Source organism: Sus scrofa, chromosome 1, assembly GCF_054392235.1.
Source record: "Sus scrofa isolate SSC_HxYL_T2T_F1_AM1 chromosome 1, Sscrofa_HxYL_maternal_Yorkshire_Landrace_v2.0, whole genome shotgun sequence".
Lineage (NCBI taxonomy): Eukaryota > Metazoa > Chordata > Mammalia > Artiodactyla > Suidae > Sus > Sus scrofa.
The window spans coordinates 109,252,255-109,264,832 of NC_139383.1; the positions used below are offsets into that span (position 1 = coordinate 109,252,255).

The 12,578-nt window shown below is 50.4% G+C and overlaps 1 protein-coding gene across 4 annotated transcripts; it reads right to left on the reverse strand.

The window, feature by feature from the left end:
• Positions 1-6,863: 6,863 nt before the first annotated feature.
• On the reverse strand, positions 6,864-12,349 carry CXXC1 (CXXC finger protein 1). 4 transcript variants are annotated; one of them, XM_003121437.5, is made up of 15 exons: positions 12,260-12,349; positions 11,343-11,461; positions 11,138-11,238; positions 10,591-10,826; positions 10,305-10,499; positions 9,890-9,916; positions 9,568-9,813; positions 9,292-9,399; positions 8,975-9,159; positions 8,462-8,669; positions 8,272-8,382; positions 8,094-8,143; positions 7,855-7,951; positions 7,389-7,541; positions 6,864-7,306 (listed from the first exon to the last, which is right to left on the reverse strand). In XM_003121437.5, the coding sequence occupies exons 1-15, from the start codon at positions 12,260-12,262 to the stop codon at positions 7,160-7,162; spliced, it is 1,986 nt and encodes a 661-aa protein (XP_003121485.1). In that variant the 5' UTR covers positions 12,263-12,349; the 3' UTR covers positions 6,864-7,159. The 4 variants fall into 4 exon arrangements, with proteins under 4 accessions (XP_003121485.1, XP_084822130.1, XP_005654484.1 ...); XM_084966004.1 differs by having other exon boundaries at positions 9,484-9,813; XM_005654427.4 differs by lacking the exon at positions 9,890-9,916.
• Positions 12,350-12,578: the final 229 nt, after the last annotated feature.

Below are 12,578 nucleotides of genomic sequence, written 5' to 3' on the forward strand. Positions count from 1 at the left end.
TTGGAGTTAAAGAGCTGAGATCTGTAAATAATATTATGATTCACACGATATCCTGTGGTCCCAAATCTGCACACTCTGCTCTCAGCCATTCCAGCTGATTGCTGCTATGCTTCAGGACTTGATTAATGCAGTGCCTTCCTTAGTATTCTGGTAGAGGACAGTCAATACCTTTTTGCCTTCGTGTGCAAAAATCATCAATACACCTGCATGACCAAGTGATGGGACTATAGTGAAAGCCCCACTTACTTTTCCCAAATTCTTAAAGCTGATTTAGCTGGTGTCAACTTCCCTGGTGGCTTTACTTTAATTCAGTATGTAGATGATTTGCTTTCATGTTCTAGAACTGAATTAGATTCTCAAAAAGACACCTTCCATCTGTTACAGCAACGAGATTCCAAGGGATACAAATTGTCCAATGATAAAGTCCAATCTTGCTCTTTTGTTGTAAAACATTTGGACTGTCTAATATCTAGGAAGGACTCTTGATTGATTCCCAAAAAAAAAATTGAAAGGAGTATTAGCTTTCTCACTTCTACAAACAAAAAATCAAGGGGATTTGGGGGTCTGACTAGATATTGTAGGAATTAGGTACCTAATTTTTCACTTATTGCTCATCCTTCAAATGCATTACTTAGGTGTGACCAGCCTGATCTGACTGAATGAATGCGAAAGGAAAAGAGGCCATAAACACCTTAAAATCCATCTTAATTCAGACACTGGCTCTGGGTCACACTAATTATAACTTGCCATTTTTTTCCCTTTGTGCTTGAAGATAAAGAATTGCTTTAGGTATATTACTCAAAAACGTGGTGATCACTATCAACCCATAGAATATTATGTTTAGCAGTCAGACTTTGTATCCAAAGGACTTTCACCTTGAATGAGGGTTATTTCAGCAAGGCTTTTTTTTCTTTTTGTCTTTTGAGGGCTGCACCCGCAGCATATAGAGGTTCCAAGGCTAGGGATCAAATCAGAGATGTAGCTGCCGGCCTACACCACTGCCACAGCACTCGGCATCTGAGCCGTGTCTGTGACCTACATCACAGCTCACAGCAACACTGGATCCTTAACCCACTGAGTGAGGCCAGGGATCAAATCCAAGTCCTCATGGATACTAGTCGGGTTCATTAACCACTGAGCCACAATGGGAACTCCAGCAAAGTCTTTCTTGTGTAAGGCTACTGAAGAAATAATAATAGGATCTCCTTTAACTGTTTATGTCTCACACTCAGTTGAGTTTCTTCTAAACTCTCACCTCCCTCAGCACTATTCTGTAAGCTGACTAGCTTCTTACGAAGTATTGTTGCTTTATGTACCTAGTAGTACTTTTGTTCAATGCAATAATCTTAACACTGCTACTTTGCTTCCAGCACCACAGGAAAACAATTGTGGCTGCATTATATTAACAGATCATCTTCTTGCTCCAGGTACGACTTATGAGAAATTCCTATCGATAATGCTGACTTAATTTGGTTTACAGAAGGATGCTACATAAAGAATGAACACAGGGACATTAGCAAGCTGGATTACACAATAATATTCACAGTGGACCTAATTGAAACCTCTGATTTACTGGAAACAAAGTCAATGTGGCAAGCTGAATTAATTGCCTTAAGTGAGCTTGTCAACTAGCTAAAGACCAGATAGCAAATATATACATTGGCAGTCATTTTGTCTTTGGAGGAGCACACAACTTTGGAATGCTCTAAAAACAAGGGTTTTTAACCTCTTCAGGAGAGTCTATAAAGAGTGGTAAATAGGTTGCAGTGTTATTAAGTGCTATACAACTACCAAAACATTTGGCAATTGTTAAAACACCAGGATATTCCAAATCTGACACTAAGGAAGCTTGAGGAGATAAACTTCCTGATGCTGCAGCCAAACAAATTTAAAACTTCACCCTGCTAACCCAGTAAAAAATTTCCTTCAACAGGCTCAAGAAATTGCCACTAAAGAAGAGAAATAGAGGTGGCAACAAAAGGGGAGAATTTTTGACCCTATCACACAAATATGGTTTGAACCGATTAAAAAAAAACAAAACTATAGTACCTGAAAGAGCACAATGGTATACTCCAGCATGTACCATCTTTAACTAATCAGGTAGCTGAAAGATAGTTTTTTGAGGAAAACAATAGTTTTGGCAACATTTTCCCACAGTGGATTATAAAGATGTACTTGCAGAGTTCCCGTTGCGGCTCAGCAGGGTTCCTGTTGCGGCTCAGCAGGTAAAGAACCCAACATAGTGTTGGTGAGGATACGGGTTTGATCCCTGGCCTCGCTCAGTGGGTTAAGGATCTGGCATTGCTGTGGCTGTGGCATAGGCCAGCAGCTGCAGGTTTGATTTGACCTCTAGCCAGGGACGACCTACGCACCCAGATGAAGGCATGTACGAATCAGCGTTGCTTAAGGGTGCTGTCTTGCATTTTTATCAGGGATTTGTTAAGGCACTTAGAGAAAATAAAAAACTGGTAACTAATTCCTTTCACAGTGAGCTCCAGGGAGATGAAGACCTTAAGGATTTCGGATTGCAACTTGGAGATTTCGACAATTGGAAATGGCATCAAATACAAGATTCTTTGCAGCTGCATTGGAAAGGGTCATATCAGGTATTATTATTATTATCACTTTTTTTTCTTTTCAGGGCTGCACATGTGGCATATGGAAGTGTCCAGGCTAGGGGTCAAAATCAGAGTTGCAGCTCCGGCCTGCACCACAGCCTCAACAATGCAGGATCTGAGCCATATCTGCAACCTACATTGCAGCTCACCATAACAGTGGATCATTAATTCACTGAGCAAGGCCAGGGATCGAACCTGCATCCTCATGGATACTAGTCAGGTTCTTAACCCACTGGACCACAATAGGAACTCCCAGGTTTTATTAACTAACCTCTGTGCTGCAAGGCTCAAAGGAGTGAACTTCTGGGTTCATGTTTAACATTTTTAAAATGGGTTTTTCTCCTCAATGGACTGTGATCTGGTTTCTGAAACACTTGGCTGCAACTAAGACAAACATCGCCAAGCTAGAACGAGAAGTCGACAACAGTAACAGATGGCTAATCCAAGTCTAGACTAGGCCTGTAAGACCCCTCCTACTAGTTCGATTGTACTGTTTACCAACTGTCTATCTCTCTGTCAACACTGAGAGTTATTATTTTACTTCCAGCTACACTTTTGACCCAGTATTTAGGTTAGAAGGAAAATTCTTTAGTAAATTTGCCACATAGAATAGCTACTGGGGGCAATTTAATCAACAGTTGGGTTTGCCATCAAATTCCTCAGTCACAACAAGACCCTTCATAATTCTGGTCACTAACTTTTCAAATGTTCCTAATGTTATCACTTACTGGATGGACCTTCCTCTGGCTTAACTTGGTAGGATCAAATTCCCCAGCATATAAACACAACATACCCTAGGACCCCTTTGCTCCCTCCCTTACTTAACAAATGTCTTGAAGAGAAAAACACAAGTAACTGGTGCCAGCAATTCCTTATGTCAAATACCATACAGATGGCTCTTGAAAAGCCTGCAAGAGAAGGCACCTGTGATTTAATGCCATGTTAGCAAAACTTCCATTTGATGAGGCTATGAAGCAGAGCTCTCTGGGCAGTCACACTCTCAGGTTTTGTCTTCAAATGTGGTACTGGAATTGACCCGCCTTCCCAGAATGAGCACATAGATATCTTGAGAGCTGGCAGGTAGAAGGTTTACGCTTATTGGAATGTTATGTTATCCCATTGTCTATATAAAAAAGACGAATGGACCTCCTTTCTCTCACCATTATAAAATCAAGAGATCCATGTTATCAGGATACCAAGATACCTGGTGACAGAGTGGTTTGGTAATCTTGATTCCTAGAGTATATGCAAACAGAGATGTGCTCATAAATCTATCAGCCACTGTTGGTCAAAGAGTCAAAAAGTCTACAAAAAGCACTGTAGTACAGCAGATAACCCTAAATTCCTTAGCCCCAGCAGTATTGGATAATAGTTATCCTGGATTTTCTACTAGCTAAACAAGGATTTGTTTGTGCTATTGCTCATGCTACTTGTTGCACTTATATCAATACCTCTGGAGAAGTACAGATGTGTCCAGAAAAAATTCTCCAAAAGGTAAAATGGTTATAAGATGTAAGAAAAATGAACTCTTGGACTTCCCATTGTGGCTCAGTGGATTAAGAGCCTGACACAGTGTCCGTGAAGATGTGGATTCAATCCTGGCCTCGCTCCATGGGTTAAGAATCCAGCATTGTGGCAAGCTGCGGCATGGGTCACAGATGGGGCTCAGATCCAGCACTGCCATGGCTGTGTAGGCTGGGAGCTGTAGCTCCAATTAGACCCCTAGCCTTGGAACTTCCATAGGCCACAAGTGAGGCCATAAAAGGAAAAAGAAAGAAAAAAAAAAACGAAAGAGAGAGAGAGACAGAAAGAAAGAAAGAAAGAAAGAAAGAAAGAAAGAAAGAAAGAAAGAAAGAAAGAAAGAAAGAAAGAAAAAAAAAGAGAGAAAAAAAGAGAGAAAGGAGTTCTCCTTGTGGCGTAGCAGAAAACTGACTGGTATCCATGAGGATGTGGGTTCGATCACTGTCCTCTCACAGTGGGTCGGGGATCCTGCATTGCTGTGAGCTGTGCTGTAGATCGCAGACGTGGCTTAGATCTGGAGTTGCTTTGGCTGTGGTGTAGGTGGGCAGCTGTAGCTCCAATTTGACCCCTAGTCTGGGAACTTCCATATGCCTCGAGTGTGGTTCTAAAAAGTAAAACAAAAAAAGAAAGAAAGAAAAACAAACCCTTTTAAGGACCTGTTTAGATGGCTCCCTTCAGGACTAGGTCTTTTTTTCACTGTTTTACAAATGATCATTATTTTTATTATAGATATTACTTTTTCCTACCCAGTAGTGTATGTATCACTACTTGCTTTAATTCTCTTGCTAAAAGCACATGTCCAATGATTGTGTAACAAGTCAATCTGACCTATAAAATGTAAACCTGTAAGATCTTTCCCTGTCAGCATATACCTGTGTCAGCCGCTCCTATTAAAGTGACTGTTGGAGTTCCTGCGTGGTACAACGGGATTGGCAGTGTCCCTGGAGCTCTGGGACACAGGTTCGATCCACAGCCTGGCATAGTGAGTTTAGGATCCTGTGTTGCCGCAATTGAGGCTCAGATCGCAAACAAACAAAAAACCATTCACAATTCCAGGCCTCTGCCTCGTATTCAACAATATCCACTTAAACAAAAGGCATTGAACAGAATTAGACTTAGGTTGAAGAAAAAGTAATCAATAGTCAGTGTAAAGGAGAAATAGTTTTATTTGAGCCAATTCGAGGATTATAACCCCAGAAACATTCTTTCGGAAAATTCTGAGGACTATTTTGCCTGTTAGTAAGTTGAAGGCACAGTTAATATACATTTTTGAGACAAAAAAATATATATACTAAAATAACACACTGACATCTTACATTAAGTTCACCAAAGATACATAGTCCAGACCTGCACTTAGGCAGCAGAAGCAGGTCACCATGACCCCTTACAAAATTAGGAAAGGATCACGAATGTTACCGTCTAAGGAGTTCCAGTGCTGGCGTAAAGAGAAGGGAGAAAAAAAGACAGTGATCTTTATGGTTGAGCAGACATTCCTGCCTTTGAGGAGGTCTGGTTAATGTATAATGCAGATGCACGCTGCCTGTTAAGGAGGACCTAATAGAAGCAGGGAATATTTCCTATTTGTTTCCATGTCCTGCCTTAAACATAACTCTCTTCCCTGCTGAATAGTTCCTAGAGGTGCAGAGACAAGTCAGTCCCCACAATGGCCACACCTCTTTCTGCAGGGGCTGGGGAGGGGACAGTGCTGCGCTGCAGGTAAACAGAAGGGCGGGTCCCTACAACCCATGAAGGCAGGTCCATCCTGGAAAGGGAGCGCTGTGGATCTACTGGACCCAACAAGAGGGCGGGCTAGGGTTCTGAGCACAAACTCAGTGGCTCCTGATGTTTACACATCCCAAAAGAGGGGTTTGTGGGGAAAGACATGGACCTTGTGTCCATCACTTAATACAACTCTAGGATGGAAATTTTTTTTTTTTTTTTTTTTGCTTTTCAGGGCTGCATCCGCAGCACGTGGAGGTTCCCAGGCTAGGGGTCGAATCAAAGCTACAGGCGCCAGCATACGCCACAGCCACAGCAATGCTGGATCCGAGCCACATCTGCAACCTACACCACAGCTCACAGCAATGATGGATCCTTGATCTGCTGAGCGAGGCCAGGGATCGAACCTGCAACCTCATGGTTCCCAGTCAGATTTGTTTCCTTTGTGCCACGATGGGGTCTCCTAGTCTGGAAAATATTAATTGGAGTAAACAAGAATATTCCTGGGGGATCCCCCTGTGGCTCAGTGATTAATAAACCTGACTAGTATCCATGAGGAGGCGGGTGCAATCCCTGGCCCCGCCTCAGTGGGTTAAGGATCAGGTTGCTGTGGTTGTGGTGTAGGTTGGCAGCTGCAGCTCGATTAGACCCCTAGCCTCGGAACTTCCATAAGCCGTTAGTGCAGCCCTAAAAACAAAACAAAACAAAACAAACAAAAGAACATTCCTGTTTACACAGGAATGATAAATCAATCATACATGTTATGAGCGCCAACTGTATACACATTGTCCCACAATGACAGGCTGAGAATACAGGTCATTGGGCTCTCCCTCAGCAGGTCATATCCCCACGGCCCAAGGGGGGCCTGCAGACCGGAGTGGGTGGCAACCAGATACTTACAGCCTATACCTGTACTGCAGCCCCTCCTGAGTCCCAGTGTGCCACTCTACTCCAGGGGCGTGGGAACGCAGCTGCAACTAAATAAAGCTTGGAGACCATCAGTAGTTGACTTTCTTGGTTCATCAAAATTTTATTAACAAAACCAGAATTGGGGGAGGCCAGGGTGAGCAGACTCCACAGTCCCTCCCAGGCACAGAGAATGGAGAAACAGAGGGATACACAAGAACGTGAGAAAATTCCGAGGCCCTGTGGTGAGGGCAAACAGGCAGTCAGACGGTGGATGTGCACCAGGAGAAACTCAGGGGCCACCGGAGAAACATGAATGGCAGAACAGACAAACGAGGATCCAGGGCCCTTCCCGCCAGGAGTGCAGGGAAAGAGGACATCTGGGCCACTGGGGCTCAGCGGTCGGCACTGGAGCGCAGGTCGGTTGTGAGCGGGTCATGCTGGATGGTTTGGTGTAGCATCAGGGCCAGCAAGCCTGCTCGGTTGGTCATCGCTGTGCGTACATTACGTTCCTGCTCAAACAGCTCGTCTAGCTTATACCACTGCCGGGGAGCAGAAGGAGCCGTGAGAAGGGGCTCTGGTGACCTCTGCCTGACCCTGGCCACAACCAGCATCAGAACCTACCACACGCACGCGCTCCAGGTCCACCTCGGCCCGCCGCAGCTTCTCCCAGCAGTAGTGGCGGTTGCACTGGCGCTTGGGCAGGCGGCAGAAGTCACCTGTGAGCTCAAAGACGTCCCGAACCAGGGGACAACCACATACCTCATCAGCTGGCACCTGCGGGGAGATGGGGGTGGGGAGGTGGGAAGGAGGCAGGAGTGGGGAGTGGTCAGGGAGGAGGAAGAGGGAGTGGTGAGTTCGGGGGAAGGTGGGAAGGAATGCAAAGGGGAGGACAAGGATGAAGAGGCAGGATAAAGGGAGGAATAGGAGGTGATGCAACAGGCAGAGGAGAGGAATGAGGGTGAAGAGGACAGGGAGCTGTGAGTGGGGAGGCAGGCTACAGGGAAGGAAGGAGGGCGAGGAAGGGGTGACTATGGGGCAGGGAGGGAGGGAGGAAGAAGCAGATGGGAGAGTTGAGAGAAACCCTTACTTTGGGGTCCCGTGAGTGCTCAGGGCACAGCACTTGGAGCCGCTTACAGTACGTCTTGCTTTGAGGATTATAGACGTCACAGAAGAGGCGGGTGGCCCTGGTGGTGTGGAGCAGAGAAGGGAATTGTGGGAGCAGAGGGGGCACAACCTCCTTGCCCAAGCCCCACAACGTTCCACTTCTGACCCCAGCCCTAACACCCCCTGCTCCAAGCCCCACCCTCCAGCAGCGCCCACACTTACCCCTCGATGCGTGTGGGGTACATGGACCCAAAGGACGTCTGGCTCTCATACTGGAGGGGTGAGCACAAACGGAGGGAACTGTGGATGTATGCCGTGTGCCCCTGCGAGACGGCACATCTGTCCCCAGGGACCCAATGCTGTCCCCACACCGTCCGCCCCCTCAGGCCGACACCCTGACCTTGGCATAGCAGCGCTCCATGTGGCGCAAGGCAACTCGTGGGTTGATGGGGTGCCCGCAAGAGACGCAGAAGATCTGCAGGTCTGTGTCATCACTGTCACCCTCATTGCTCTGCACCGGGGAGAAGGGACGGTGAGGCCAGGCAGGACCTGGTACCAGGCCCCGAGCTGCTGTGCCCGTGCTTGCTTACCTCCTCATCTTCACGCACAGCCTGCTGCTTGGCACGCAGGATAATGGCCTCAAGCTCATGGAATCGGCGCTCCATCTCCTGAAGGCGGGTGCGGGCGCTCTGCTGCTCCCGGCGAATGCGCTCAAGCAGCTTCTTGCCATGCTCCTCAGCTATGCAGGGGCTCTGCTGCCACTGCTGGATGCGCTGGGGGAGGATCTCATAGATGCGGCTGCAGGGAGGCAGAGCATCGGTGCAGGCAGGGGAGAAGGCCAGCGACAAGGTGAGGAAGTGGACACCCAATGGGTGGGTGATGCAATGGGGAAGGGACAAGTAAATGGGTGACTGAATGGGAGATAGCTGGGTGGATGAGCAAATGGATGGATGGGTAAGTCACTGGATGGACAGGTGGGTGCCTGGTTGACTGAATGGTGGCAGGTGGCCAGGTGAGGTGACTGACTGGTCGGCATAAAGGGGGCTCTGGTCATGCCCTACTCTGTGCTCGCTGACCCCCTAAGCCCTCCAGGAATGACTCACTTGGCTGCCAGCTTCATGCCACAGTCGTCTGAGCAATACTTGGAGCCGGGCTGGGCAGGGCGCACACAGCCAGGCCCCAGGCACTGCGGTAGCGATGCTGGGTCCTTGGCATCAGCGCGCTCAGGGTGTTTCCATTTGTCCTTGTGCTTCTGCTTCTGCCGATGCCGCTTGTATCTTTCTTCTTTCTGTGGAGAAGACTGGTCGGGTCAGGGCAGAGCTGAAGTCAACCCCAGGTCCTGTCTCCCCCTACACCCCCACCCACCCCGCTTCCTGGTTCTCGGCCTCCCTCCCCACCCCAATTCCATTGCCTCCATCACCTTCTTGTCAGACTTTTTCTCCCGACGCTTCACATGCTTCACTTTCACGGCCCTCTTCCGAAGCGCGGGGTCCAGGAATGGGGACTCCTCCGTGTCACTCATCCAGGGCTGCAAGTGAGGCAGGCACTGATTCGCCTGCTCCACTCCTAACTTCCCCACCACCCACTCGGTCCCCAAATCAGCTTTCCATACCCTCTGCCTCCTCTCTCCTCATTATGGACATTCTCTGCTTCTGTAACCTCTACCCTTCCACCATGGGACGCTCTGCCTGCTCACCAGGCCATGGTCATCAAAGGCCCCTGCACAGAAGTCCTGGTACAGGTCAGGGTCCAGTGGGAGATCCTCGTCCGAGAGCGGCTCGGGCGTAGCCGTAGCCTCTGGTGGCTCCTTGACTGCCGAAGATGCCACTGCCCCCTCGTCCTCACGGATGCGCCCCAGCTTCTGCGATGGCTGTGGCTGCTGCTGGGTGGGCAGTGGCCGGCGAGGCCTTGGCAGGGACTCTGAGGGCGTCACTGGCGAGAGCTGCGGGGCAGAATCTCAGGACTGGCCCTGACCGCCCTGCCCGCATGCCCCGCCCGCCCTGGGGGGCTGGACTCACCGAGGAAGGGAAGTACTTGTACGATTCCTGTGCCGGCAGGAGGAAGGCCCAGGTCAGCCCCAGGTGGATGGAGGGTGGCCCTGCCCTTACCCTTTCCACAAGTGCTTGACCCCACCAACTCCCTAAACACACCTGCCCCCCCATCACTAGGACATGCTCAGCCCTGCCCCACCTGCCTTGACATGCTTGACCACCTGGAAACATCTGGTCCTACCCTGCCCAGCTGAGGTTGGGGGCTCCCCTGCTAGCCCAGCACACCTGGTTGCACCCCATTCATCAGGACAGGCCGGGCTCCTCCCCAGCTATCTGTATACAATTATGCCCCACCCCACCCAGCCCACCCGCCCTAGCCTTAATCATCTCTTTCTGAAGACAATGGCCCCCCCAGACCCTGCCCAGCCCTGCCCATGCTCACCCGGGCCCGAAGCTGGCACTGACGCAGCCGGCACTTCTGCCGGATCTTGTTGGGACCCCCGAACTTTTTCATGTCTCGGCAGAAGTCACAGTGGCCACAGTCCTCAGTGCGCCGGCAGGCCTCACACTCGCCACACATGCGGGCTGACCGTTTGATCTGCTGTTGTTGCTGCTGCTGCTGCTGCTGCTGGTGATGCTAGGACGAGGTGCCCAGAACAGAAATTAGGAACCAGAGCAGGGCCTGAGATAGGATCCCCTCACCTATTCCAGACATCAAAGCCACTCACCTGGCTGGGTGGGGCCACCAGGGGCTGTGGAGAGGATTTGTGGGGCGAGGCGGAGCCCCGGGCAAGCATGGCCCCAACCCCTGTCCCCGTCCCTGCCCGGCGCTGCAGGTCCGCTTCCGGGACAGGCCTCTTGCGCCCTCCACCCTCGTCCCGGGGCTCACTGCCATCTCGCTCGTTACTGTCCCGCTCCCGTGACTTCTTGTGCCGATAGCGGATCTCCAGCTTGGGATCCTTCTCTGTGGGACAGAGGATACAGCCAGCATGTGTTGGCACTGGGAGATATGGATGGTCCCAGAAGTCTTTCTTCCCCTTCTCTCCTCTTCTGTCCCACCCACCTGCTCTGTCTTCATACCCCCAGAAGAGCTGCCCCTGCCAGTGGGACTTTCTATCACAGCTCACAATGAAGCCTCCGTTCCAGCTCAGCACAACCAATAATCACTCTGTCCCCAGACACATATCACCGCTCCCCAGGACTCACCTTCCCATAAAGGCTCCTCCTCCTCCCTCGAAGCCCCACTTGCCTGCCCTGTCCATTCCACTCCCTCACCTCGGCACTCGCGACAATACCACTCCCGGATGGCCTTGGCCATCTTCTCAGTGATCCGGATGCAGTCCCCATGAAACCACTCATTGCAGTTGTCACACCCGCTGCAGAAAACAGGGTGAGTGATGGAGATGTGAGGGGTCCTGCCCCATCGGCCTCCCCGCAACCTGGCCAGGTGTCAATCCTGCCCACCTCTCCCCCAGCTCACATCATGAAGCAGTTGATGTCTGGTTTGCGGCAGATGCAGTAGATGGGCGCATTCTCCCCATTCTCTGACTTGCTGTCCTCCCCAGCATCTGGAGGTTCTGGGTCTGAAGCATCCCCCTCCTGTGGGATATCCCCACCATGGCTTCTTAGAGAACCCCCATCATGGCACCTCATCCCTCCAGTACAGTTCCATCAAGGTTCACCACAGACCCCAACACTCTGCCAATAGTCTCATCATGGCTCCTCATCAACCTCTCCACCATAGTCCCCACAGATCACCCCCATGACTCACTTCTGACACCCACTACTCTGCCCCAGACTTCCAATCACTCATCCCACTGATAGCCCATTACTCCACTCTCCCACTCTTGACGGCTAGTTACAAACAACCTACCACTCACCATATTTTGCCCTCCGACATGGCTCCCCACAAATCCCCACCACAGGGTCTCACAGACACCATATGATTTATTCCTCAGCCTTCCCACCTGGGTTCCCCTCAGATGCCCGGTTATTAACCTCGGAGACAGCCCCGCCCCCTGGGTCCCTCCACACGGACTCACACTGCTCACTCCAGACTGCCCAAGACAACTCTTCGCAAGCTTATCATCACTCCGCACAAAGAATCCCCCATCCGGACCCCCAAGGAACTACCACCACGGATCCCCCCTAAACTTCCATTACGGACCCTCATCACAGAACTCCCATGTGGCTTACGCATAAATAAAAAATCTGACCATCAGCCCCCCATCATTCTACCCACAGACTCCTGTTAAGGCTTACCACGGGCCCCCTCCATTCTGCCCAGAGACTCTTCTTACGGTTCACCAAAGACCCCCTATGCGTTTGCCCATGGAACCCGCCGCTTCCAACCCCACTGACCTCGACCGCCGACCCATCCTGGGACCTCGCACTCACCATTTCTCCGCTCCTGGCGAAGCCCCTCACAAACCCCGCCAGAGACCCGCGAACCTACACAGACCGCTCGGCGGCGTCCGCGGCCGTTGCAAAGGCGCCCACAAGCACTTCCGCTTTTAGACGCGCCTCCCAAGCAAGGTACTCCTATTGCGCAGGCCCAGTGCGTCCGCTCCGCGACAAACAAGCAAGTAGCACGCCTAAAAGCCCGGACTGTCTCTCAGGCGCCGCCATCTTGACTACTGAGACCGTACGGTGGCCGCGTCCATAAGTTCGCAAGCAACATGGCCACGCCTATATTTCGCTCTACCGAGGGCGCCGC

Coding starts and splice junctions, on each gene's coding strand:
- CXXC1 (XM_003121437.5), bottom strand. Junction 10,500..10,590: donor TGGTGGCCCCACCCAGCCAG/GTGAGTGGCTTT, acceptor ACCTCGTCCTAG/CATCACCAGCAGCAGCAGCA. Junction 8,670..8,974: donor GGCATGAAGCTGGCAGCCAA/GTGAGTCATTCC, acceptor GCCTCCCTGCAG/CCGCATCTATGAGATCCTCC.